The 21,092-nt window shown below is 41.8% G+C and overlaps 1 protein-coding gene across 1 annotated transcript; it reads left to right on the top strand.

Annotated features, from left to right (window-relative positions):
- Positions 1-10,209: 10,209 nt before the first annotated feature.
- LOC148662863 (antigen WC1.1-like) lies at positions 10,210-20,311 on the top strand. Its single transcript, XM_088630863.1, has 17 exons — positions 10,210-10,549; positions 11,021-11,326; positions 11,697-12,014; positions 12,514-12,546; positions 12,675-12,713; positions 13,214-13,528; positions 14,407-14,709; positions 14,935-15,003; positions 15,204-15,515; positions 15,830-15,868; positions 16,524-16,667; positions 16,766-16,864; positions 17,152-17,223; positions 17,545-17,631; positions 18,131-18,217; positions 18,395-18,466; positions 20,136-20,311. Exons 1-17 carry the CDS (start codon positions 10,210-10,212, stop codon positions 20,309-20,311), a joined length of 2,811 nt encoding a protein of 936 aa, XP_088486989.1.
- The last annotated feature ends 781 nt before the right edge of the window (positions 20,312-21,092 follow it).

Raw genomic sequence — 21,092 nt, 5'->3', positions numbered from 1 at the left:
GGGATAGGCTCCAAATCCTCTGTATGTAACGAACAGTTCTTTCCGGACCCTATGCGGACGACACAATCCGACGAAGTGGGGGAACACTGGGGAAACGTCATGCAGGAAAACGGGGCTGAAGACAGGGGGGCGTGTCCAAGGTGCGCTGGTGCACGGGGGAGGTGTGGCCGAGGCGAACAATCCAAGAGTAATCCTTAGGGAATATCCAAAAACACACGAGTAAGTCCAAAACCAGAAGATCCATCAGAACAAGATAAAAACCACGAAGACCGGGTCGGAACCGGTGGACAGGGACAAGGAACAGGGGTTAAAACCTTAACGGGACCAGGCGCTTCCTGGTCCCGGACTCGCACGATATGGAAATCAGATGCAGAGCCCGGAAGAGCGTCAGCGCCTGGCTTTTAAGGTGGGCAGGGAATAGGGAGCAGGTGCATGGAATAAAGTCTTGAGTGATAGGGCTGGAGCACCCTTAAGGAGGGGGAACTAATATCGTGACACTGTACTGGATAAAGAGATTAGAAATGGATGGAAGTAAAGGCACTGTGTGGATGGAACTATACACAGTGTTAGAAACCCACTATGAAATGGCAGCATCTCACTGAGAATAAAATATTTTATAGTGCTGGCTTAAGGAAACTGCCTTTCCACCTCTCTTGCACATCAGTATCCATACCTTGTTATTTAAACAAATTGCCTCTAATTATAAACATCTTAATATGCTGGCTCTGTGGATCCGCATCAGCTATGTTTGCCCATTCCTTCAATTCATGTGCATCCAACACACAGTTCAACGCTAGCAACTACACAAAATCGAAAATACAATCCTCACAAAGGCTAAACTTTCTTGGAAAAATGTCTTTTATGTGTTGCGGAAAAATGTTTACAAATCCTTTCACCTGGCGTTTTCGTAGTTAGAAATTATGGAACGCTCTGTTAAAAGCAAGGGAGTTTTTATGTCCGTTGCAGTTCTTTTGAATATAATTAAATCGTTATTAATTTCTTGAGATACGCGATTCCATATTATATTCCCTTTTAATCAAATTCTAAAAGTATGCTTGTTGACTCCGGTATCGCTTTAGTTAAAGACTTCGATGCTTAAAATGTTTAGGGAGAAATGGAATACTGGTGTGTATGTTTTCTTTAAAGTACCGAGACCAGCCATATACTGTATGTTTATGTTCCAAAATTAATATCGTTTATGGACTTCACACGCGTTGCAGTATGCTCCTATTCTTTTTATGCTCAGGCACTAAGATTTCCCTTCTGCTTTGTGTAAGGATGGTATCAAAAGCAATCTTAGGTGGTGAGAACGCTGTGCTCAATGTTTTTAAGGGACTTTCGAAACTCTGCCCCAAAGTCATGTGACTGATTTTTCGCCCTGTTTCATTGGTTAAACGCAATGATCACAAGCACCACCATGGTAACTGGGATGTGTAGTTTTTAATTCTGTTTGAATTATAACTGTACGTACTGTCTTCATATTTGGCCAGGGCTTTAAAGAGAAGGCGCGCCAAAAAATTTCGGTGCCGTCGTCTCTGCTTTAAAGGTACCCCCGTGCTGGAAGAATTTGACCTCGGAACGTTTGCCCAGCGTACTATTAAACCAACGCATTGGCATGTTAAAGCGATTCTATTGAGGGAGTTACTAAATTCTTTAGATACGCTATTCCATATTATATTCCCTTTTAATCAAATTCTAAAAGTATGCTTGTTGACTCCGGTATCACGTTAGTTAAAGACTTCGAAGCTTAAAATGTTTAGGGAGAAATGGAATACTGGTGTGTATTTTTTTCTTTAAAGTACCAAGACCAGCTATATACTGTATGTTTATGTTCCAAAATTAATATCGTTTATGACCTTCAGATGCGTTATGCTCCTCTTCTTTTTATGCTCAGCTATTAAAATTTCCCTTTAGTGGTAAAATTCCATATAAATATTCAAAACTAAGCGGATTGAAATGTGCACAGTAAAGACATTAAATGATTAAATCTTTTCACTACCAACCAATGCACCACGAGTGCCCCTGTCGGTCATTTTGGCCAGCCAATCACTTGCCCTGCGGTGCCCTACGGTGCCCTGCGGGTTGGTTACTGCACCGCGGGTTTTAACCACTCATTTTGAATGGCTGCATCTGTACATTCATAACTACAAATACACTATAAAAAACACTAATACAAATACCACTAATATTGCAACAGTAACACTATCACCAAGACTTACACTATCATCCTCTCTAACACTGACACAAAATACTACTACACTAATAATACTAATAATAACAGTAATGCTATCACTAAAACTAACATGACTACTAGTGTAAATTATCTAACCTCAGCTCTGTAATTATCACTAATATTAACAGGAATACTAGCATTAAAACAATCAATAGCACTATCATCATTAATACTCACATGAAAACTATCATTAATATTAAAAGTACCGATTGTACTCACACTAATATTAACATGAAGACACTAATATTAGTATTAGTTGCTGTCCGTGACGTCACACCACTCTTTGTGACGAAGGCGAGACACCTAGCCGTGGACAGTGACGTGGCGCCTGTTGCTGTGGTTACCATACTGATGATTTGTAAACAGTGGAAAAATGCATTTAAACTGTTACACAAATTTATCAACTTGGAACATAATTTTTAAGCTCTAGCATACAATTCCTAAACAATCATTTGAATAATAATTCTTTAATTTCAGATTGAACATTATTAACACTAAAGGCACTATGGTAATTGATCGATACAGGCTCTATTGAATGTTTTCTAGATATTAAAAACAGGGTCAAAACGGGTCAAAACTTCACCAATCCGTGAAGTTAATCGATTATTCTACGGTTCTTCAGTTGAATTAATTAGTTGTCGATAGATAAGTGATCAATAACTCTCCTCTGTGCGCTCCGCTCACCTCCCGCGGTCTCGCTCTCTGATCCTGGTGCTCTGGCTGGGGTCCGTGACGTCACAGCGCTCTTTCTGATGGAGCAGACATGTCTCCGCTGGAGGAGACTCCTGTCCGGAGCCCAGGGGGCTTTTCTTACAGATACAACATCTCCAAAAATAAAGGCGATTCGTAACAGCTGGAAATGGAGAGCGACAAACCAAGGAATAAAATTCATTAAACCAAAAAAAATAGTTTACTTCACAGACTAAAATAATTGTATAGCATACTCCCGGAGAGCAGAAGAGAAAGGGCACAAGTCCCTGTAATGAGCTCTTTTAAGCATTTTAAACGAATCTCCACAGAATAGAAGCCAGGAGGATCAGACACCTGATCCTGAAGGTTGAAGAGTATCTCCTGGTTTTATTTCCACCCGAGCTCTCAGCTCCTCAGCCGGTTTGATGATTTAATTAACTGTATAACTGTTATCAGACTCTGTTTAACTGTATATTTATAAGACTGTCTGCGAGAGATGTGTGGGAGACGCTGAATCCCAGGGCTGGTGTGGAATCACACACAGACAGGTCTTCTGTGTGATCTGAGTCCCACTGCTCAGAGCTAAAGACTGGTCAACTGGTCACTATTGTAAACACAACCATTGGTCTGTTGCTGCTGAGAATCATAATGCACTGGTAAGAGTGGCAATACTCACAACCAATTAATTCAACTGAAGAACCGTAGAATAATCGATTAACTTCACTGATTGGTGAGAACGAATTATTTTCCCATTTTGACCCTGTTTTTAATATCTAGAATACAATTCAACTGAAGAACTCAGATTGTCAGGATAAAGAGAAGGATGGAGATGAGCTTCTGTCTGTTCAGGAGGTAGGAGTTTTGGTAAAGTACTGAGGGATCCAATGCTCTGTGTGTGAGTCTGAGCTGTGAATCTGACTGAGAGGAGATACATTTTTTATTCTGCCTGTGAAAAGTCTTTTCCTTTGCCAATCAATGTTACATCCCATTCAGATACTCTGCACAGACTGTCAGAGTGAGAGAAAAGGAGAGAGAGATGGACAGATAAGAGCACACATAGCGAGAGAGACAGGAAGTGGGAGAGAGAGGAGAAGGAGCAGGAAGACAGTGCAGGTGTTCAACCACACTGTGACCACAGGAGACAGGAGGCTTTTCTCAGCTGCTGAGGAGCTCAGGGCTCATGGCCACTCAGGCTCAGAGGCTCTGGCAGCAGTCAGGTCTGAGGGCTTCTTTTGATACTGACACTGGAGCTCTGAGAGAGCCTCCGTTCTGACAGGAACAGCCCCTCCTTTTCAACCCTGAGAGACACCCCGAGAGAGCTGTGAGACCCCTGAGACATCTGTGTAGGGAGAAGACCTGTCACCCTGTAGAGCTCTGAGCACTGGGCTCCCCTGTGTGCTTCACTATACAGCAACAGAGCTCTGACTGGACTCCCTGTGTGTCTCTGTACAGGACTAGATATCTGAACACTGGGCTCCTCCGTTTGTCTTCCTGTACAGCTCAGCTCTCAGCTGCCTCATCACACTGCACTGAGCATCACAGCATAAACCACAGACTCACTGTGGAGTCTGACCTGCAGTTCCAGTAAAGCTCTGACGAAACAGACCCATTTCCTAAAGAAGAGATAGTGCAATTTTACTGAAGATAATATGTCCTTCTGTAAAAATATGTTGTCATGTCATTATGTGAAAAGTTTTCATGCTGGCCCAGCAGGGATTGTGGCCTTAAATCACCACTGTTAGGCTGTATTAACAAGGACTGATTATTTTTAATAATCATTATAATCATATATTATCATTAATCATCATCATTATTAATCATTTTGTTGTTTCTTTATGCTTTGAAACTGACTCTTGCTCTTTTTCTCCTGCAGTTGTTATGGTGACAAATACTACTGCTGCTATTACTACTACTGCAAATACTGCTATTATTACTACACCTACTACTGCTACTACAACTATGACAGCTGCTACTATCACTGCTACAGATACAACTGCAACTAGTAATATTTTACTGCTACTACTAAAGCTACTAGTACTACTGTTACTACTGCTGCAGGTACTACTGTTACTGCTACTACTGCTGCCACTGCTACTACTTCTACTACTATTAATAAGGAGGATGTGAGCTGTGTTCTCACAGTTCAGCCTCAGTCTATTAACAAGTGATGATTTTTTCTTTTTGTTGTTTTTCCAACTTTGAAACTGACTCCTGCTCTTCTGCTCCTGCTGTTGCAGTTCTTATAGTGAAGCTGCAACACAGCTTTGCTATATTGTTGAACTAAAGAGTTTAAATACAGCATAACTACAATACTACTTTTGTTACTACTGCTCATGCTTTTAGTATTACTACTGTTACTACACCTACTACTTCTGCTGCCACTGATACAACTGCAACATAAGATTTTACTGCTACTCCAACTGCTACTACTAATGTTACTAAAGCTACTAGTAGTACTGTTACTGCTACTAATACTGCTGCCACTGACACTACTGCTACTGCCACTACTATTAATCAGTCACACAGTTGGCTCCACACAGAGAGATGCTGGGTCACAGCTGGAGGGGCTGGAACATCTGTGTGGGCTGGAGCTGCACAGGGACAGACTCAGGGTCTGAGGGACTCAACTGGAAGAGCTGCTGTCCACCAGGCTCAGTACAGAGGGGACAATCACTGCTGGGCTTTTCTTTCTTTTTCATTTAAATTATTGATTTTTGATCAGAGCCACAGGACAGCCAGTTCTTATTCAGTCCTTGTCTCTGTAATCCTGTGATGACCTGAGTGACCTCACTTCCACCATGGGAACAGGCTCTCTTCACACTGTGCTTGACCAGGACCAGAATACATTGCTGTCCGGAGACACAACAACTTCTTTATGATTCACTGCAGGACACCAGTCATTAGACACTGCCTGACACAGGCAGCAAGACACACAGGACCATATTCAGGACACCACTCACTAGACACTGCCTGATACAGACAGCAAGAATTACAGGACCATATAAATATAATTGATTATCTTGATACTGATTTACAAATATAATACTTGTCTACAATTTTTTTCAGGTCAATATCTGATCTCTTCCTGCCCTTGCAGCACCTGCAGCCCTGTGAGACACAAAGCTGCTCCTGTCTCTCCTCCCCTCCGCAGTGCTGGGAGTGTCTTCAGGAGAGGAAACAGTGATGTGGCTCTCATATATATGGAGAAGACTAAAAGGACCCTGTCTGATTGGCTGTCCCACCTGTGTGAGAAGTTCCTGCTGTCAGTCTGAAAAGGCAGTGCTGTGTGTGATTGGCGGGGCGGGGGGCTGTGTTGTTACTGGGGGTCTGGGGTGCGGAGCAGCAGCTCAGTTGTCCTGTGGGCTCAGGGGTGAAGACAGGGGTCTCAACTGAGCTCTGTCCTGATGACAATGGAGAGCTGCCTGCACATCTTCTCTCTCGCTGTCCTGGTGCTGCACAGCTCAGCCAGTAAGTGTCCAGTATTTTCCTGTCATGTCTGAAATGTAAGATTATCTTAAATTAAAGTTTAGATGGAAAATGAGAAAAAAGTGGGTTGAAAATTGTTTCATGTTTATTTGACAATCAGCTTTTCTGGTTATTAAATTATTAAAATTAAAATAACTATACAAGTTATTATAACTTTTTTTCTGAGTGTATGATTGAGGAAACATAATTAGCTGCTTAGAATAGTTTTAGTTTGAGATCTTTGTATTTTATTAATCTACAGAATAATGCTAAAATATTCTTAAAATTATTCAAATATTTTATTAAATTTATTGGTATTATTAATTTCATTCAATTGCCTAGACCCACTTTATTTTTTAAATCACCCATATTAATAATAATTCCACATCCATCAATGTACTTTTAATCATAAGGTTATAGTTTTCGATAGAAACGGAGCAAGAGGACTGTGGTTGAGAGATTTTATTTTAAATGAAGCTTTGCGGGAATTTATCAAAAATTGTTCAAAATGATTTTTGTTTGAGTTTGCAAGTTCAGAAAAAAATACAATCTATGGTAATTCTATTCAATAAATCAGCATTAATAATATTTACACCATGGATGCTACATGTACTACACTCATCTCTCTTGTACACCTGTTGGTATAATAACATGTTATTAATACATAATTTATACACATTTAGAAACGATGCTGTATAAGACATGTCTATGTCAGGCTGGGTCAAGAGTGTTTTTTATGTTACCATGTTAATCATCTACACTGGTCATTATCACTCTCTTGATAATTTGTGATTTTATGTAGAAATGTTACATGAAAATTAGTATATAAAATCTATTTAAAAAGTTGTTTACAAATCCTAATCTGTTGCACTGATAATAATACAATTATTCATATGTTAGCAGCAGTTTGAGTGATATGCTGGAATATGTGACAAATTAGAAAAAGTATTCCATAATAATATAATAGCATACAGGCTGATTCAGAAATATTTAGCTTGTTGATTGTTTCATTATCACACAGGGTGATTCAGAAATATTTACCTTGGATTGTTTTTTGCTTTAATTTGCTCAACTCTGTCTCCTCTATATGGTATAATTGTATAATTTACAATACTGTAAACTAATAACGTTCTATCACAATGGAACACGAGTTTTTATAAAACCTAGAAGGAATACTTGTTTTCCACACCTGAAGAAGGCTCCACGGCCAAAACGTGTTTTCTTTCTTCTTTCTTTCAGCACGGAATAAACCTATCAATTATTGTATAATTACAGACGGATGCACTAATAGAAATAAGTTTGTTATTAAAGGCTGGAGTACTTTTAAGTTTCTGATATTTTCATTAACAGATATACATACAGTAAATGTGTCATTAAAGATTAAAGTGCTAGAGAATTAAGTTTTAAGTTTTAATGCAGATATTATGTCTCTTGTGTGTTCTGTCTTTAAGCTGTATGACATTCAGTTGCTGTGAAAACAAGTATTTCTTCTAGGTTTTATAAAAAAAACTCATGTTCTATTGTGATAGAACGTTATTAGTGTATATTGTAACGCAACGGGGGCTCAGGCGGGCGCCCTTGCCGCATTAGGTCGGCCCCTGCACCGTCCGGGGATCGAACCCGGGACTTCCGCGTCTCTCTGCAGCGACCTAGCCCCGTGAGCCAAAGAGAGATCTCTTCACAGCCCAGTAGCTGTGGTCGTGCTATCACAGGGAAGGGCGGTGACGTCACCCGCTCTGGTACGCCAGCTCTTACACACTGCTTGTCGGCCGTAAGCGTTACACTCTCCCCCGCTTAAATCGCCGTCCCCGGCGAAGGGCTATCCCGCCCCACTTCTGACACCAATGTAACGCAACGGGGGCTCAGGCGGGCGCCCTTGCCGCATTAGGTCGGCCCCTGCACCGTCCGGGGCTCAAACCCAGGACTTCCGCGTCTCTCTGCAGCAACCTAGCCCCGTGAGCCAAAGGGAGATCTCTTCACAGCCCAGTAGCTGTGGTCGTGCTATCACAGGGAAGGGCGGTGACGTCACCCGCTCTGGTACGCCGGCTCTTACACACTGCTTGTCGGCCGTAAGCGTTACAATATTCTTCCTTATACAGAGATATAATCATGAAAAATCTAAAATACTGAAAACGTAAAATAGTGGAATCCTAGGACAATTGGTTCTTGTAGTTTTTAAAGGGTTAAAATAAAATTAATATTAGTATTATCTGCTTCACGCAGACAAGGTTTGCTGTGTTAAGACATTGGAGAGACATGCTGTACCGTAAAGGTCACATTCTTTACTGGTGTAGAAGTTAGAAAATGCGGAATTTAATATAAGTTGTGAAAACTTAGTTTCGCTGGTGTATTATTAGCAACTGGGGTCTTATTAGTAACTGATGTGTAAAAGCAATAATTTAACAGTTGTTGGACAATGTCATATTACAACAAGAATTTAAAAATGAAAGTTGTGGTTTATACTTATACAGGATTTGACTGCTATTTCACAGCCATATATTTTAATTTGTGTTTTAGATTTATCTTAGTTACGTAAGGACAGGATGACAGGGCTTATTTTTGGTATATTGTGAAGTTTTATTTAACATTTGTATTCTAATTTGTTGTGTGCATCAGAAATGAATAATAAAATGCAAGTACCTAAGTAAGGCTAATACAAATTAAATATTAGGTACATAACATCATATGACATAAAAAATATAAATATTAAACAGGATTTCACTTAGAGATTTATAACCACAGGACTTGTTTTTTAGCAGTTTTTCAAGACAACATCACAATAATATAAATAGTCACAGTATGCCTGTCTGTGTTAAACCTATCTGGTATTTGGTGAAAATGTTGTGCTTTAATATAATTTAATCAGACAATCATGTGTTCAATTTAGATGTTGAGAGGTAAAGGCAAGAAATACATTGTTCACAGTTCACACTGCATCTCAGCACCACAGCAGCACAGTAGTGAAGCACCTGGCAGCCACTGACCCCAGTTCCCAGAAACACAAGAAGACAAGTCCCAGCTCTCTAAAGTCATGCACTCACCACAGTTACTGTCCACTGTAGTGACCACAACTCCCAATAACACAGGAACACAGGCATTACAGACACTGTCCACTGTAGTGGCCATATGCCCTAGAAAATATACAGGAACTCAAGACAAAGCCAACTGAAGCCATACAGTAATTGCAGACAATATCCACTGCAGTGACACAGCACCCAGAAGAATTGTATTTTAAGAGTTTTTATGTTCCGATTTAAATTCAGCTTTATGGATATTTATTAAAATTATAATGTTATATATTATTTTAAATAAATATAATTTAATCTGTGAATCAAGCTTTAATTAAGGTCTTTAAAGGTCAAATCTAAAATAAAAATACACTGTTTAAATATTTAATGTTTCGAGAGCAAAACAAATTATATAAATGAAAAATTATTAAAAATAATTGTGATAATGATGGAAAAGATATGTTATATTCTTGTCTATCTGAAAAATACACATTTTATTTTTTTCATTTTGTATTTTCATAAATCATACTTTCAAAAACAACATTTTTAAAGAGAGTCATAAATGTGTAAATACAGAGAGCCTCTCCAGTATCTCACACACAGTCACTGTGCTGGTAGACTCTCCAGTATCTCACAGACACTTTGCTGCTAAACTCTCCAATATCTCATACACAGTCAAGTCAAACAGGAAAAACAACATAAAAATATAAATACCAGGTTTGATTCTGTGTAAATGTGAAGTATCCTGTAGATGTGTTTATAAGTCTGTACATTGTACATTGTACTGTATAACATTGTACATTGTATGTATAAATGTATATTGTTTCAATCTCTGCAGGCAGTGCTGATGTGAGGCTGGTGAACGGTGCCAGTCCCTGTGCTGGGAGAGTGGAGATTTATCATGAGGGACAGTGGGGGACAGTGTGTGACGATAGCTGGGATCTCAAAGATGCTGCAGTGGTGTGCAGACAGCTGGTCTGTGGTTCTGCTCTTTCAGCACCAGGAGATGCTCACTTTGGACCAGGAGGTGAACCAATTTGGCTGGATGATGTTTCCTGCACTGGGCAGGAGTCAGCACTCAGGGACTGTAGATCACCTGGGTGGAGAGTGGAAAATTGTGGCCATCACGAGGATGCCGGTGTGCTCTGCTCTGGTAGGATAGTTTATATTAATTTCTTTCCAACTAGGTCTAAGTTGAAATACCACATGTATCAATCTATTTCCCTGTTTTCTATCATCCTAAACTAGGATACACTAGGATATTGTCTGTGAGAAGTATTATGTTCATATTTTGTGACAAAGCCCAGAGTCCTGTCACAATGTGGGGGGGTCCAGACTTACTGGTCACTTTAATTCATTTTCTTAGATCTCTCAGTGTTTCTGTGACAGTGACTTGATCTGCAATGAATGTGTTGAATGTGTTCTTAATAATTTGCAAATTAAGTTTTGCTCAGTAATTTTCTAAGATTCCAGCACAGTGAATAGCATTAATACTCTTTATAATTCCTCAGAAATGTGTTCAAATAATGAATATTATTGCTTTCTCTTCCTATCTTTTCTGATATTCAAACATATTGAGTGGTTAGTGATCTCTGTTATTGTTCTGATATTCCAGCTCATCGAGGGGTCAGACTGGTTGGTGGCAGTGATCTCTGCTCTGGGAGACTGGAAGTGCAGCACAGAGAGACCTGGGGCTCAGTGTGTGACTCTGACTTCGGCTGGCAGGATGCAGAAGTTGTCTGTAGGGAGCTGGACTGTGGGGTTCCCTCACAGGTGCTGAAGGGGGCTCATTTCGGGAAGGGAGAGGGACAGGTCTGGACAAAGGAGCTCCAGTGCCAGGGAAGTGAATCTCACCTGTCCTTCTGTCCAAAGTCCTCCACAAAGACACAGAGCTGCACCCATGAGAACGATGTGGGACTGGAGTGTTTTGGTAAGAGGGGGATAATTCATTTCATTTTGTTTTTAATGGAGCTCAAAACTGAAGCTTAGAAGAGAAACAGATAAGTGTTGCTATAGCTCTGATTCAATACTGGGGATTGGTGTTTAACCATGAAAACTCAATACGATGATCTTCTGATCAACAGTAACTTAATTAAACCATAAATTACCAGCCTTGCTGATGAATAAAGTACTTCAGATTGAATTGGATTGAACAGTAACACGTTAGTGAGATACTTATATGACAGTAATTTAAAGCTCAGTATTGTAAGTATACTTGAAGATGCCATTGAGGGTAATTGCTGGTTGTTATGTTATGTTGTGAAGCTGGTTCTCTGCTCTCTCCCCTATCCTATCTGCAGGATACACAGAGTTCAGGCTGGTGAACGGCTCTGACTCCTGCTCTGGCCGAGTGGAGTTACAGTGGCTCTTCGGGGACTGGGGGACAGTGTGTGATCTCTACTGGGACCTGAGAGACGCCAGGGCTCTCTGCCAGCAGCTGGGGTGTGGGGAGGCTGTAGCAGCACCAGGACAGGCCTGGTTTGGACAGGGCAGTGGACCAGTAAGAGCTGATGTGTTTGAGTGCAGGGGGAACGAGAGCCGTCTCTCACACTGCACTGTCTCTTCATGGGGGAGAGCAGGGTGCTCTCATGGACAGGATGCAGGAGTCATCTGCACTGGTGAGAATCATGTGTTTAAAACACAGTGACACTCCCTCTGCTTACACACAGCAGCACACTGTTTTCATGATTAACTGAATATCTGCTCTGTTACACACTGCCAGTTATGTAAGAGATGCAAAGATGAAAACACACAACCTTGTCATATCTATCTCAAATATTCCCTCAAGGGATTATTAGGTTGTCATTTTCTTTCTGATGGATAGATACACAAATACACTGAGGACTAAAAATCAGTTTTATATTTATATTGATTTCACTGATGGTTCTAAAAGATGAAAGAAAGTTCTGTAACTTAGTATCCTGTAATTAACATCTGACCTACTTAATTAGTTTAATTAATATAGCCCAACTACACAGGAGCCTGAAAAGAAAGTGAGTCTCAGAAAGTCAAGGTTTACAGGTGTTATGTACAGCTGAGCCCCACACACAGCTGACACTCCACTGGTGAAACATCACTCCTGTGGACAGAAATGAGCTCCTTCCTTCTCTTTTACAGAATCAAATATGACCAGAGATTCACATGGAGCAGGTAAAGAGAGAATGAGTACTGTCTTGTGACATCAGTACTGTTTTAATTGTAGTTTCATTTCTGGTGTTAAATTGCTCCTCTCACACACAGTTCACAGTCTGATTTCTCTCTCTCTGTTTGTTTCACAGGCTTCCCTTCTTCAGCTGTACCCCCTTCCAAAACACCAGGTATGAATTAGCCCCTGTTCTGTATCTCCAGGGCTCTCAGTTTGTGTTGATGTCTCTGTTGCTCAGTGGAATCCCAGATCACTCAGTGAGGCAACAGCTGTGTATGTGCAGTTTTTTCTGTGTGTCACAAACACACTCGAGTCTTTGGTATCTACGGCAAACACATCTATCTGAATACTGCAATTTGACACTGGTGGAGCTATTGTCTCTATGCCCAACAGTGTGTCAGAAAAAATAACTTATCTGGTATACTGTTTATGAACAATGTGGAATATGTTAAACTTACTGTATATATTAAATATATACATATATACTGCTTATAAATAATCTGTTACAATAAGTGTATATATTAAATTAATCAAAAGTTAAGAAACACTGTACTTGAAATGAATCTGCTGTGCCTAGTGGGCCGAGATAATCTTCAACTTGTAACAGCGGGTCATGGTAATCTCTAAGAACTCCTGATCTTTGACCCTAGACCTCTAATTCTCTGCTCCTAGATCAGCTGTCTCTCAGGCTTGTTGGTGCAGGAGGCGACTGTGCTGGGAGGCTGGAGGTTTATCACAATGGCTCCTGGGGGACAGTCTGTGATGACTCCTGGGACCTGGCAGACTCCCAGGTGGTGTGCAGGCAGCTCCAGTGTGGGACGGCCCTCAGTGCCCCAGTGCCGGCCTCCTTCAGCCAGGGAACTGGACCCATCTGGCTGGACGAGTTGGGTTGTCTGGGGAACGAGTCGTCTCTGTGGGAGTGTCCCTCAGCAGGGTGGGGACAGCATGATTGTGGACACAAGGAGGATGTGAGAATCCTGTGTTCCGGTAGGGGAGATAATTAAAATTACAATGATTCAGATTATTTATTCCCACATTGTGGATATGGCTTGCATCTAGAGTCCCTAAATATGTTTGACTTGTGAGAATGTGAGGATCTTGTGTTCAGTAAGTTAACTAAATAAAATAATCCACATACTGGAATTCCACATTGTGGATACGGTTTGCATCTGGAGTGCTTAAATACATCTTGTTGAGGAAAAGACTGAGCTGGATGCAGAATTAATTTTAAAATAAATATTTATATTTATGATACAGTTGTGAATGCACATATTCACATCCCAGCAAAAATAAATAGAGAGAAAGAAACTCAAGATAAATTCCCCTCCACTAGTGAATGGGGATATATTCATCTCAGTCCTCCAGTAAAATCTAGGGTCCAAACTTTAAACTTCTCACATCAATAAGACCTGTTGTCTATTTGGGTGTATTTGTCTTGGCCATTATCTTTCATGATTTTCTGCCTCAAATGTTTCATTTTGATTTGTTCCAAGAATGGCTTCTGGTCAGATCCTGATGACCCACACAGTGTTAAATGTCAACCTGAGCCACGTTTTCTCCATTCACAACGCTGCACTGCTCATCCTGAGCCAAGAGTTCTACTTTCATGCCTCAGTCTCTTAGTTGTGCTGTTGCTGAATAGCCAAGCTGATCAGAATGACGTTTTGGGTCAGAACCTGATCAGGTAATTGGATTTTAAAGTTCTGTGTGATGCACTGTCCAGATTCTGAATGAACAGAACCACACAGTCCTGCCTGTCACCTTCATGTCAACTGTGTTATTGAACAGCTTTCATTGTTCAGAATGAAACGTTGGGCTGTCTTGTCAGGGTTTGTTTCCATTAACTTTCCCTGCTGTCTTGACAGATTACACTCTGCTGAGACTGTCTGCAGGCTGTTCAGGACAAGCAGAGGTTTACTACAATGGCACCTGGGGCAGTGTGTGTCAGAACGGCATGACGGACATTACAGCTGCAGTGATCTGTAAACAGCTGGGCTGTGGAGACAAGGGCACCGTCAGAGAGACAAACTCCAGGCTGAGCCCGGACCCCAAATGGCTGGACTTTGTCTCCTGTCGCAAACATGACTCCACCCTGTGGCAGTGTCCCTCCTCCCCCTGGGGTCAGAATGACTGCACAGACCAAGAAGTGGCTAATATCACCTGCTCAGGTAGAGAGTGAAGAGTGATGCTGCCTTCCTCTTAAACAGCTCTGCAGTGATTGTCTTTATCTTGAGCAGCTCTGTGGACTAGTGTTTTGCCAAGTTCAGAACATAATAAGAGCTTTCAACTGAATTATTATCAATTTATATCCAAACATGTATAAAAATGAAAGCAATGTCATTGTTATTCATTTTATAATAATAATGTTTTTATATGACTATTAATTCTTGAAGGTCTTAGAAAAGAAGCTGACAGAAGCACTCCAGCTCCTCAGGAGCAGCAGCCTCAGCAGCACTGCCCAGGTGAGATCAGTGTGTAAAACAGTCAGAGACACTGCAGCCCTGAGCTGAGGAACAGTAACCATACAGCTCTCTTCTAGAGCCACTCAATACCTCACTAATCTCTACTACAGCCACTGAGCTGAAGACACTCAGTAACCTCTCTGCTCTCGTCTACAGTCACAGATCTAATGACACTTGATAACCTTTCTGTTGACTTTCAGTCCCACTGGCTCTGCGCCTGGCTGGAGGCACTAACTGCTCTGGCCGGGTGGAGCTGCGGTACGAGGGCTCCTGGGGGACAGTCTGTGACGACTCCTGGGACCTGCAGGATGCCCAGGTGGTCTGCAGACAGCTGGGCTGTGGGGACGCAGTGAGTGCAGCAATAGAGGCCTCATTCGGACCAGGAAACGGCACCATCTGGCTGGACAAGGTGAACTGCACAGGCAGTGAACTTCACCTGTGGGACTGCTGTCACTCTGGACTGAATCAGACCGACTGTCAGCACAAGGAGGATGCAGGGGTTACCTGTACAGGTGAGGAGAGTCTTAGAACTGTAGATGAACAAAGTAGCATATTGATGGAGAAGATACACTGTTACACTTATTTTATCACTGCTTAATATCTAACTGAACCAGCTAAAATCATCAGTCAAAAGATTGGGATGTTGTGTAGCCCTGTGTATGTGAACAACACTAGTCTTTAATTCAGAACAAGACACCTTTCATCCTGCAATCCTACATTTGACCTCAAGGAACAAATGTAAAGTTTTTTTATTAAGACCACTGTGGATTCAACCTGCTGTAAAACCAAAGTCAATATATTGACAGTTCTCCTATCTCTTTTACAGGTTTGTCAAAGACAACAGCCAGTCCAACAATAGCTACAGGTGAACAGAAATCCTCCTTGTCATTGATAACTCCTGTCTTTCTGTCTCTTCAGATTCCCAGTGTAGCTGTAGTGTCACCTCTCCTCCCTCAGTGTGAAGCTCAGTCTCTTCAGATTCTCAGTGTAGCTGTAGTGTCTCCTCTCCTCCCTCAGTGTGAAGATCAGTGTCTTTTGAGATTCCCAGTGTAGCTGTAGTGTCTCCTCTCCTCCCCTCAGGGTGAAGATCAATGTCTCTTCTGATTCTGAGTGTACTGTAGCTGTAGTGTCTCCTCTCCTCTCTCAGTGTGAAGATCAGTCTTTTCAGATTCCCAGTGTAGCTGTAGTGTCTCCTCTCCTCCTTGAGTGTGAAGATCAGTGTCTCTTCAGATTCCCATTGTAGCTGTAGTGTCTCCTCTCCTCTCTCAGGGTGAAAATCAGTAATTTCATCTTCCCAGTGTAGATCTAGTGCTAGTGTCATCTCTTTCCTCACTGATTTAGTGACAGTCCTGATGGGTAAGGTTGGGAATCCTTATATTCTTCGTTGATTTTGGGTTAACCCTGAAGCCATGATAGCCCCATATGGGAACAGGAGGAGAACAAGACATGTGTTGAAGTGTATATGAGCCCAAGAGCACCTCTCCTGATCCCTGTTCATCTATTGTCTCCCCCTCTCTCAGGCAGAACCAGGACAACACCCCAGACACAGCCACTGGGAGGTCTATCTGCCTCGCCCCTGGTCCTCCTGCTGCTGGGGGCTCTGCTCTTCGTGGTGCTGGCCCTGTTAGTGGGGCAGCTGATCCAGAACAGGAAGCTGAGGAAAGGTAGGGAGGGAAGTCGCCATCCACATAGTGACCTCTAGTGGTCATTTCTGTCACTCACATGGAGTTGATATTTATATAATTACCTTTTCCTCACACAGCCCTATCTAAGGGAGCACTTGCCCACTATCATGATGCTGTCTACGAGGAAATAGAGTACAAACTGGCTAGAGAGGGAACCTACAGCGCCCCCAGGAGAGGTGAGTGGAGAGAGTCTTCAGGTGTGATTAGTCTCCACCCTCTAAGGAAAATCTGAGGACTTAACACTTGTAGAAAATCTCACCATACTGGTTTAAAACCCATGGGATTTTTTTTCTCAAATGGTGTTAAAGTAACTGAAGAAAATCAGCACTGCTCCGGTCCTGATCTGCCTTATACACACAAACTCTGAGGTACTGTTCACACCCTGGCTTCTTCCACAGCCAGTGGAAGACAATGAGTCTGCTGTCTGACTGCAGGTATTATTGATCTGTCCTCCTATTCACAGGGAGATTCCTCTCTGACGAGCTGCCCTCTGGATACGATGATGTGGAGGACAGTGAGGGAGACCCAATACCAGGTGAGGGGAGTCTGCTCTTCAGTGTTGCCTCACACTAGCCTTATCTCAGCAAATCACAGATGCTGAGCAAAACTAGATCTGGTCAATACTGGGGTGGTAAACAGGGTGCTACTTTAATTGGTTTTGATAGAAAAGGAGACTGCAGAAGAGCATGCTGTAAAAACTGCCTTTCAGATCAGATTAATCAGCGACCCTAGAGTTTTGGCTTAACTATACACCACAAAACATTTAAGATCACACTTTACAATTACTTTGCAGCTCTATGGTCAAACTAAGTCTGAGTCCTGAAGTGTACATTCTCTGTCTCTCTGTGTGGTTCAGGAGACTCAATAGCTTCTGTGAAAGAAGAGATCCCAGAGTACTATGATGATGCAGTCACTGTACCTCAGAGTCCACACGCCTTGTCAGGTGGGTTATTTCAGTCCAGTCACATGGGGAATCTCTGCACCAATCCCACTGAGTCTGAATCTCTCTACTCTCTCTTCTATCTCAGCCTCTGAATACGGAGTCTGTACTATTCTGCACCAGTTACATGAATCTGACTCTCTCTCTGTGATCTCAGCCCTGCACACTCAGTCTGGGTCACTGCTGCCAGTGTCCAGCTCCTCTTCAGTATCTCATAGGGTTCACATCATCACCCTGTCTGTCCAAATACAGCCAAACATTCTCTGCCCTGTTGTCCTTCAACATCTTATTTGAAAATCTAGGAATTGTTTTACATTTATTACAGTTGTGAATAGGACTGGAAATCAGGTTCCCCCTGAACTCCTGTACTTAGAGCCTGGAGTTTTAGTTCCTGTGTGATGTTGAGTTAATCAGTGTGTTCTGATGAGCTCCAGCAGTCCTGTGCTCTAGATAACTCAGTGTGCTGATGTGTGACAGTGAAGCTGTGCTCTGCGTGCTTTAGGAGAGATGATGTCCTCTGTGAAAGAAGAGGCCCCTGAGTACTATGATGATGCCATCACTGTGCCCCAGAGTCCAGACACTGTGTCAGGTGAGTTAAATTAAATAAGACTAAGGAGTACCCCCTGTACCAGCCCACAGTAGCCTTTGTTATTAGAAATAAATCTCAACCTAATTTCATATCTGCAAATAAACACTAACTGGAAATGAAGAGGCCAGTTTGTGTCAGAATGACAGAGACATTACTGACCTGCTCTTCTGTTCACAGGGAGACTCCTCTCTGATGAGACACCCTCTAGATACAGTGATGTGGGCGATGGTGAGGGAGACCCCACTTCAGGTAAAAGGGGCTACAGCCAGGGGGCTCAGTGTGGGTTAGGTAGTTCAGGGATGGGAAAGATAACCTCCAGTAATCCATCTCTGTTGCACTGTCATCCAAGACAGGGGGGAATCAGGCATTTTGCAGTAGCGGTAGCTTCACTCTGTCATGTCCTACAAGGATCAATAACAGCCAATAAAGGCTGAGTGACCTGAATTGTACAAAGTTAGATCACAAAGATCAGAGTGTCATTGAAACCCACCTACTGACACACCTAGCCAATCAGATAGCCAAATTGATTTAAACTGATCAGCAGCTGATTAATGATGAGGGAATGAGGTCTGGGCAGAACAAAGCTTTAGATTCCCCAAGACCAGGAATTCTGTTCTCTGACTCCAGAGAGAATTACTAGGCTCAGAAATTACTAGGTCTTCCTCACTGTGGTTTTAGAGCATTGATACTCCATAAGTATAAGTAAATTCTACACTGAATCATCAGTTCTTCCAAAAAGATACAATTTAATTTTTAAAAAATCCTATTTAACACTTTTGACTACAATATTGTAACATCTATTCTGTATACTATAACTGTTAGTCCACTAATAGCCATTGATATCAAAGCAGATTACGTCTCAGATATGTTCTATTATGCTTATTTTTTTGTTATGCAAATTATAATTATATTAATAAATTGTATATTGTTTGGTTAGAATACGTGTGAGACTATAGATTATGATGTTTGATTAGTTCCTAAAAGTCTACAAGTACTCTCAAAATATACTGCTATAATTTCTGATTGTTACAGAAAATTAAAATCCCCATTCACTACACTATTGTGACTATGTAAGTGTTTTAAAAAATCTAGGTACACCTGGCTAATGTCATCAATTCCAATTCCAATTCCTATTACAGTACATGGTTAGGGGCTGTCAAGCAAGGAGATGTTTGCTGAGATGTTGAGGTGTGAGATTCAGTGATCAAAGCAACCATGAAATGTAGTTAAGTTCTGGGTAAATGATTGTCAATCAACCTTCCAGGAATGATAGAAGGCAAGAGCTAATTCTTACTTCTACTTGTCCAGATCAACTGGAAAGACCAGATTGGAGTTTTGTCTGACCCTCATAAAGAAAGCTTGCCTTTCTGTTGTTTTTAGAAACTTTTATTTCTTCTTTAGATAATCCCTTAGTTAAAGAGTGCCTCTCTTGGCTAGTGGGAGCATCTTTAGAACAGGGAGATAGGCTTCCATTCATCTTGTAACAGTTGGGTTCACAAAGAGAGAGATTTAACTGTAGGTTGTAATGTCTTTGGTTTAGAAGGTTTGGTTTCTCTTTCTTTTATGTAGGTGATCTGTAAAAGCTGAAAAACTTGGTAGCAGTTTGAGGATTTTCAGGGTGGTTAGGATGTAGGTGTCTAAAAACACCTTGTCAGCAAATTTGTAATTGTGTGCTGTATGTTTGTTGTGTGTAATTTCGTGTGTGTTGTGTGATTAATAACAAATATTTAACTATTGGGAATATATTTGGCAAAATCTTTACAAGTTGGAGGCTTATGATTATGACTTTATGATTTAATTATTAATTTATCTACTCAGTCATTTCTGATATTCACAATTTTCATAATACTTATTTGTATCAATATTATGTTAATAACTGAGTCATTTTTAAAAATATGAGTCTGTGTCTCTCTGTCAGGTGTCCCCCACGCTGGCCCTGGAGTGGACAGGGTCCTGCCCACACTGCCCTCTGAAGAAGGAGCCCCTGACCCTGACAGGACTGACTACGATGATGTTGGGGATGAGTCTCAGGGAGAGGATGGGTGCTGTGAGACTGACAGGGCTGTCTGGGAGAAACTCCTCCTGCAGGTCTAGACACAGAAGAGCTTCACCAACAGAGTCACGCAGTCTTAGAACAACTCTGAGCACTGAGACTGTCTGTGACTTGAGTCCACGTCACTCCACTGTTTCCACACTGACACTGTTTGTGACCTGAGTCCACTTCACTCCACTGTTTCCACACTGACACTCTCTGTGACCTGAGTCCACGTCACTCCACTGTTTCCACACTGACACTGTGACCTGAGTCCACTTCACTCCACTGTTTCCACACTGACACTGAGACCTGAGTCCACTTCACTCCACTGTTTCCACACTGACACTGTCTGTGTCCTGAGTCCACTTCACTCCACTGTTTCCACACTGACACTGTTTGTGACCTGAGTCCACTTCACTCCACTGTTTCCACACTGACACTGTTTGTGACCTGAGTCCACTTCACTCCACTGTTTCCACACTGACACTCTCTGTGACCTGAGTCCACTTCACTCCACTGTTTCCACACTGACACTGTCTGTGACCTGAGTCCACTTCACTCCACTGTTTCCACACTAACACTGTCTGTGACCTGAGTCCACTTCACTCCACTGTTTCCACACTGACACTGTTTGTGACCTGAGTCCACTTCACTCCACTGTTTCCACACTGACACTGTTTGTGACCTGAGTCCACTTCACTCCACTGTTTCCACACTGACACTGAGACCTGAGTCCACTTCACTCCACTGTTTCCACACTGACACTGTCTGTGACCTGAGTCCACTTCACTCCACTGTTTCCACACTGTCCTGCAGCTTGTGTTTTGCAAAATTGAGACT

Source organism: Lepisosteus platostomus, chromosome 5 (assembly GCF_059453375.1).
Source record: "Lepisosteus platostomus isolate fLepPlt1 chromosome 5, fLepPlt1.hap1, whole genome shotgun sequence".
Classification (NCBI taxonomy): Eukaryota; Metazoa; Chordata; class Actinopteri; order Semionotiformes; family Lepisosteidae; genus Lepisosteus; species Lepisosteus platostomus.
This window is presented reverse-complemented; position numbering and strand designations above follow the sequence as displayed.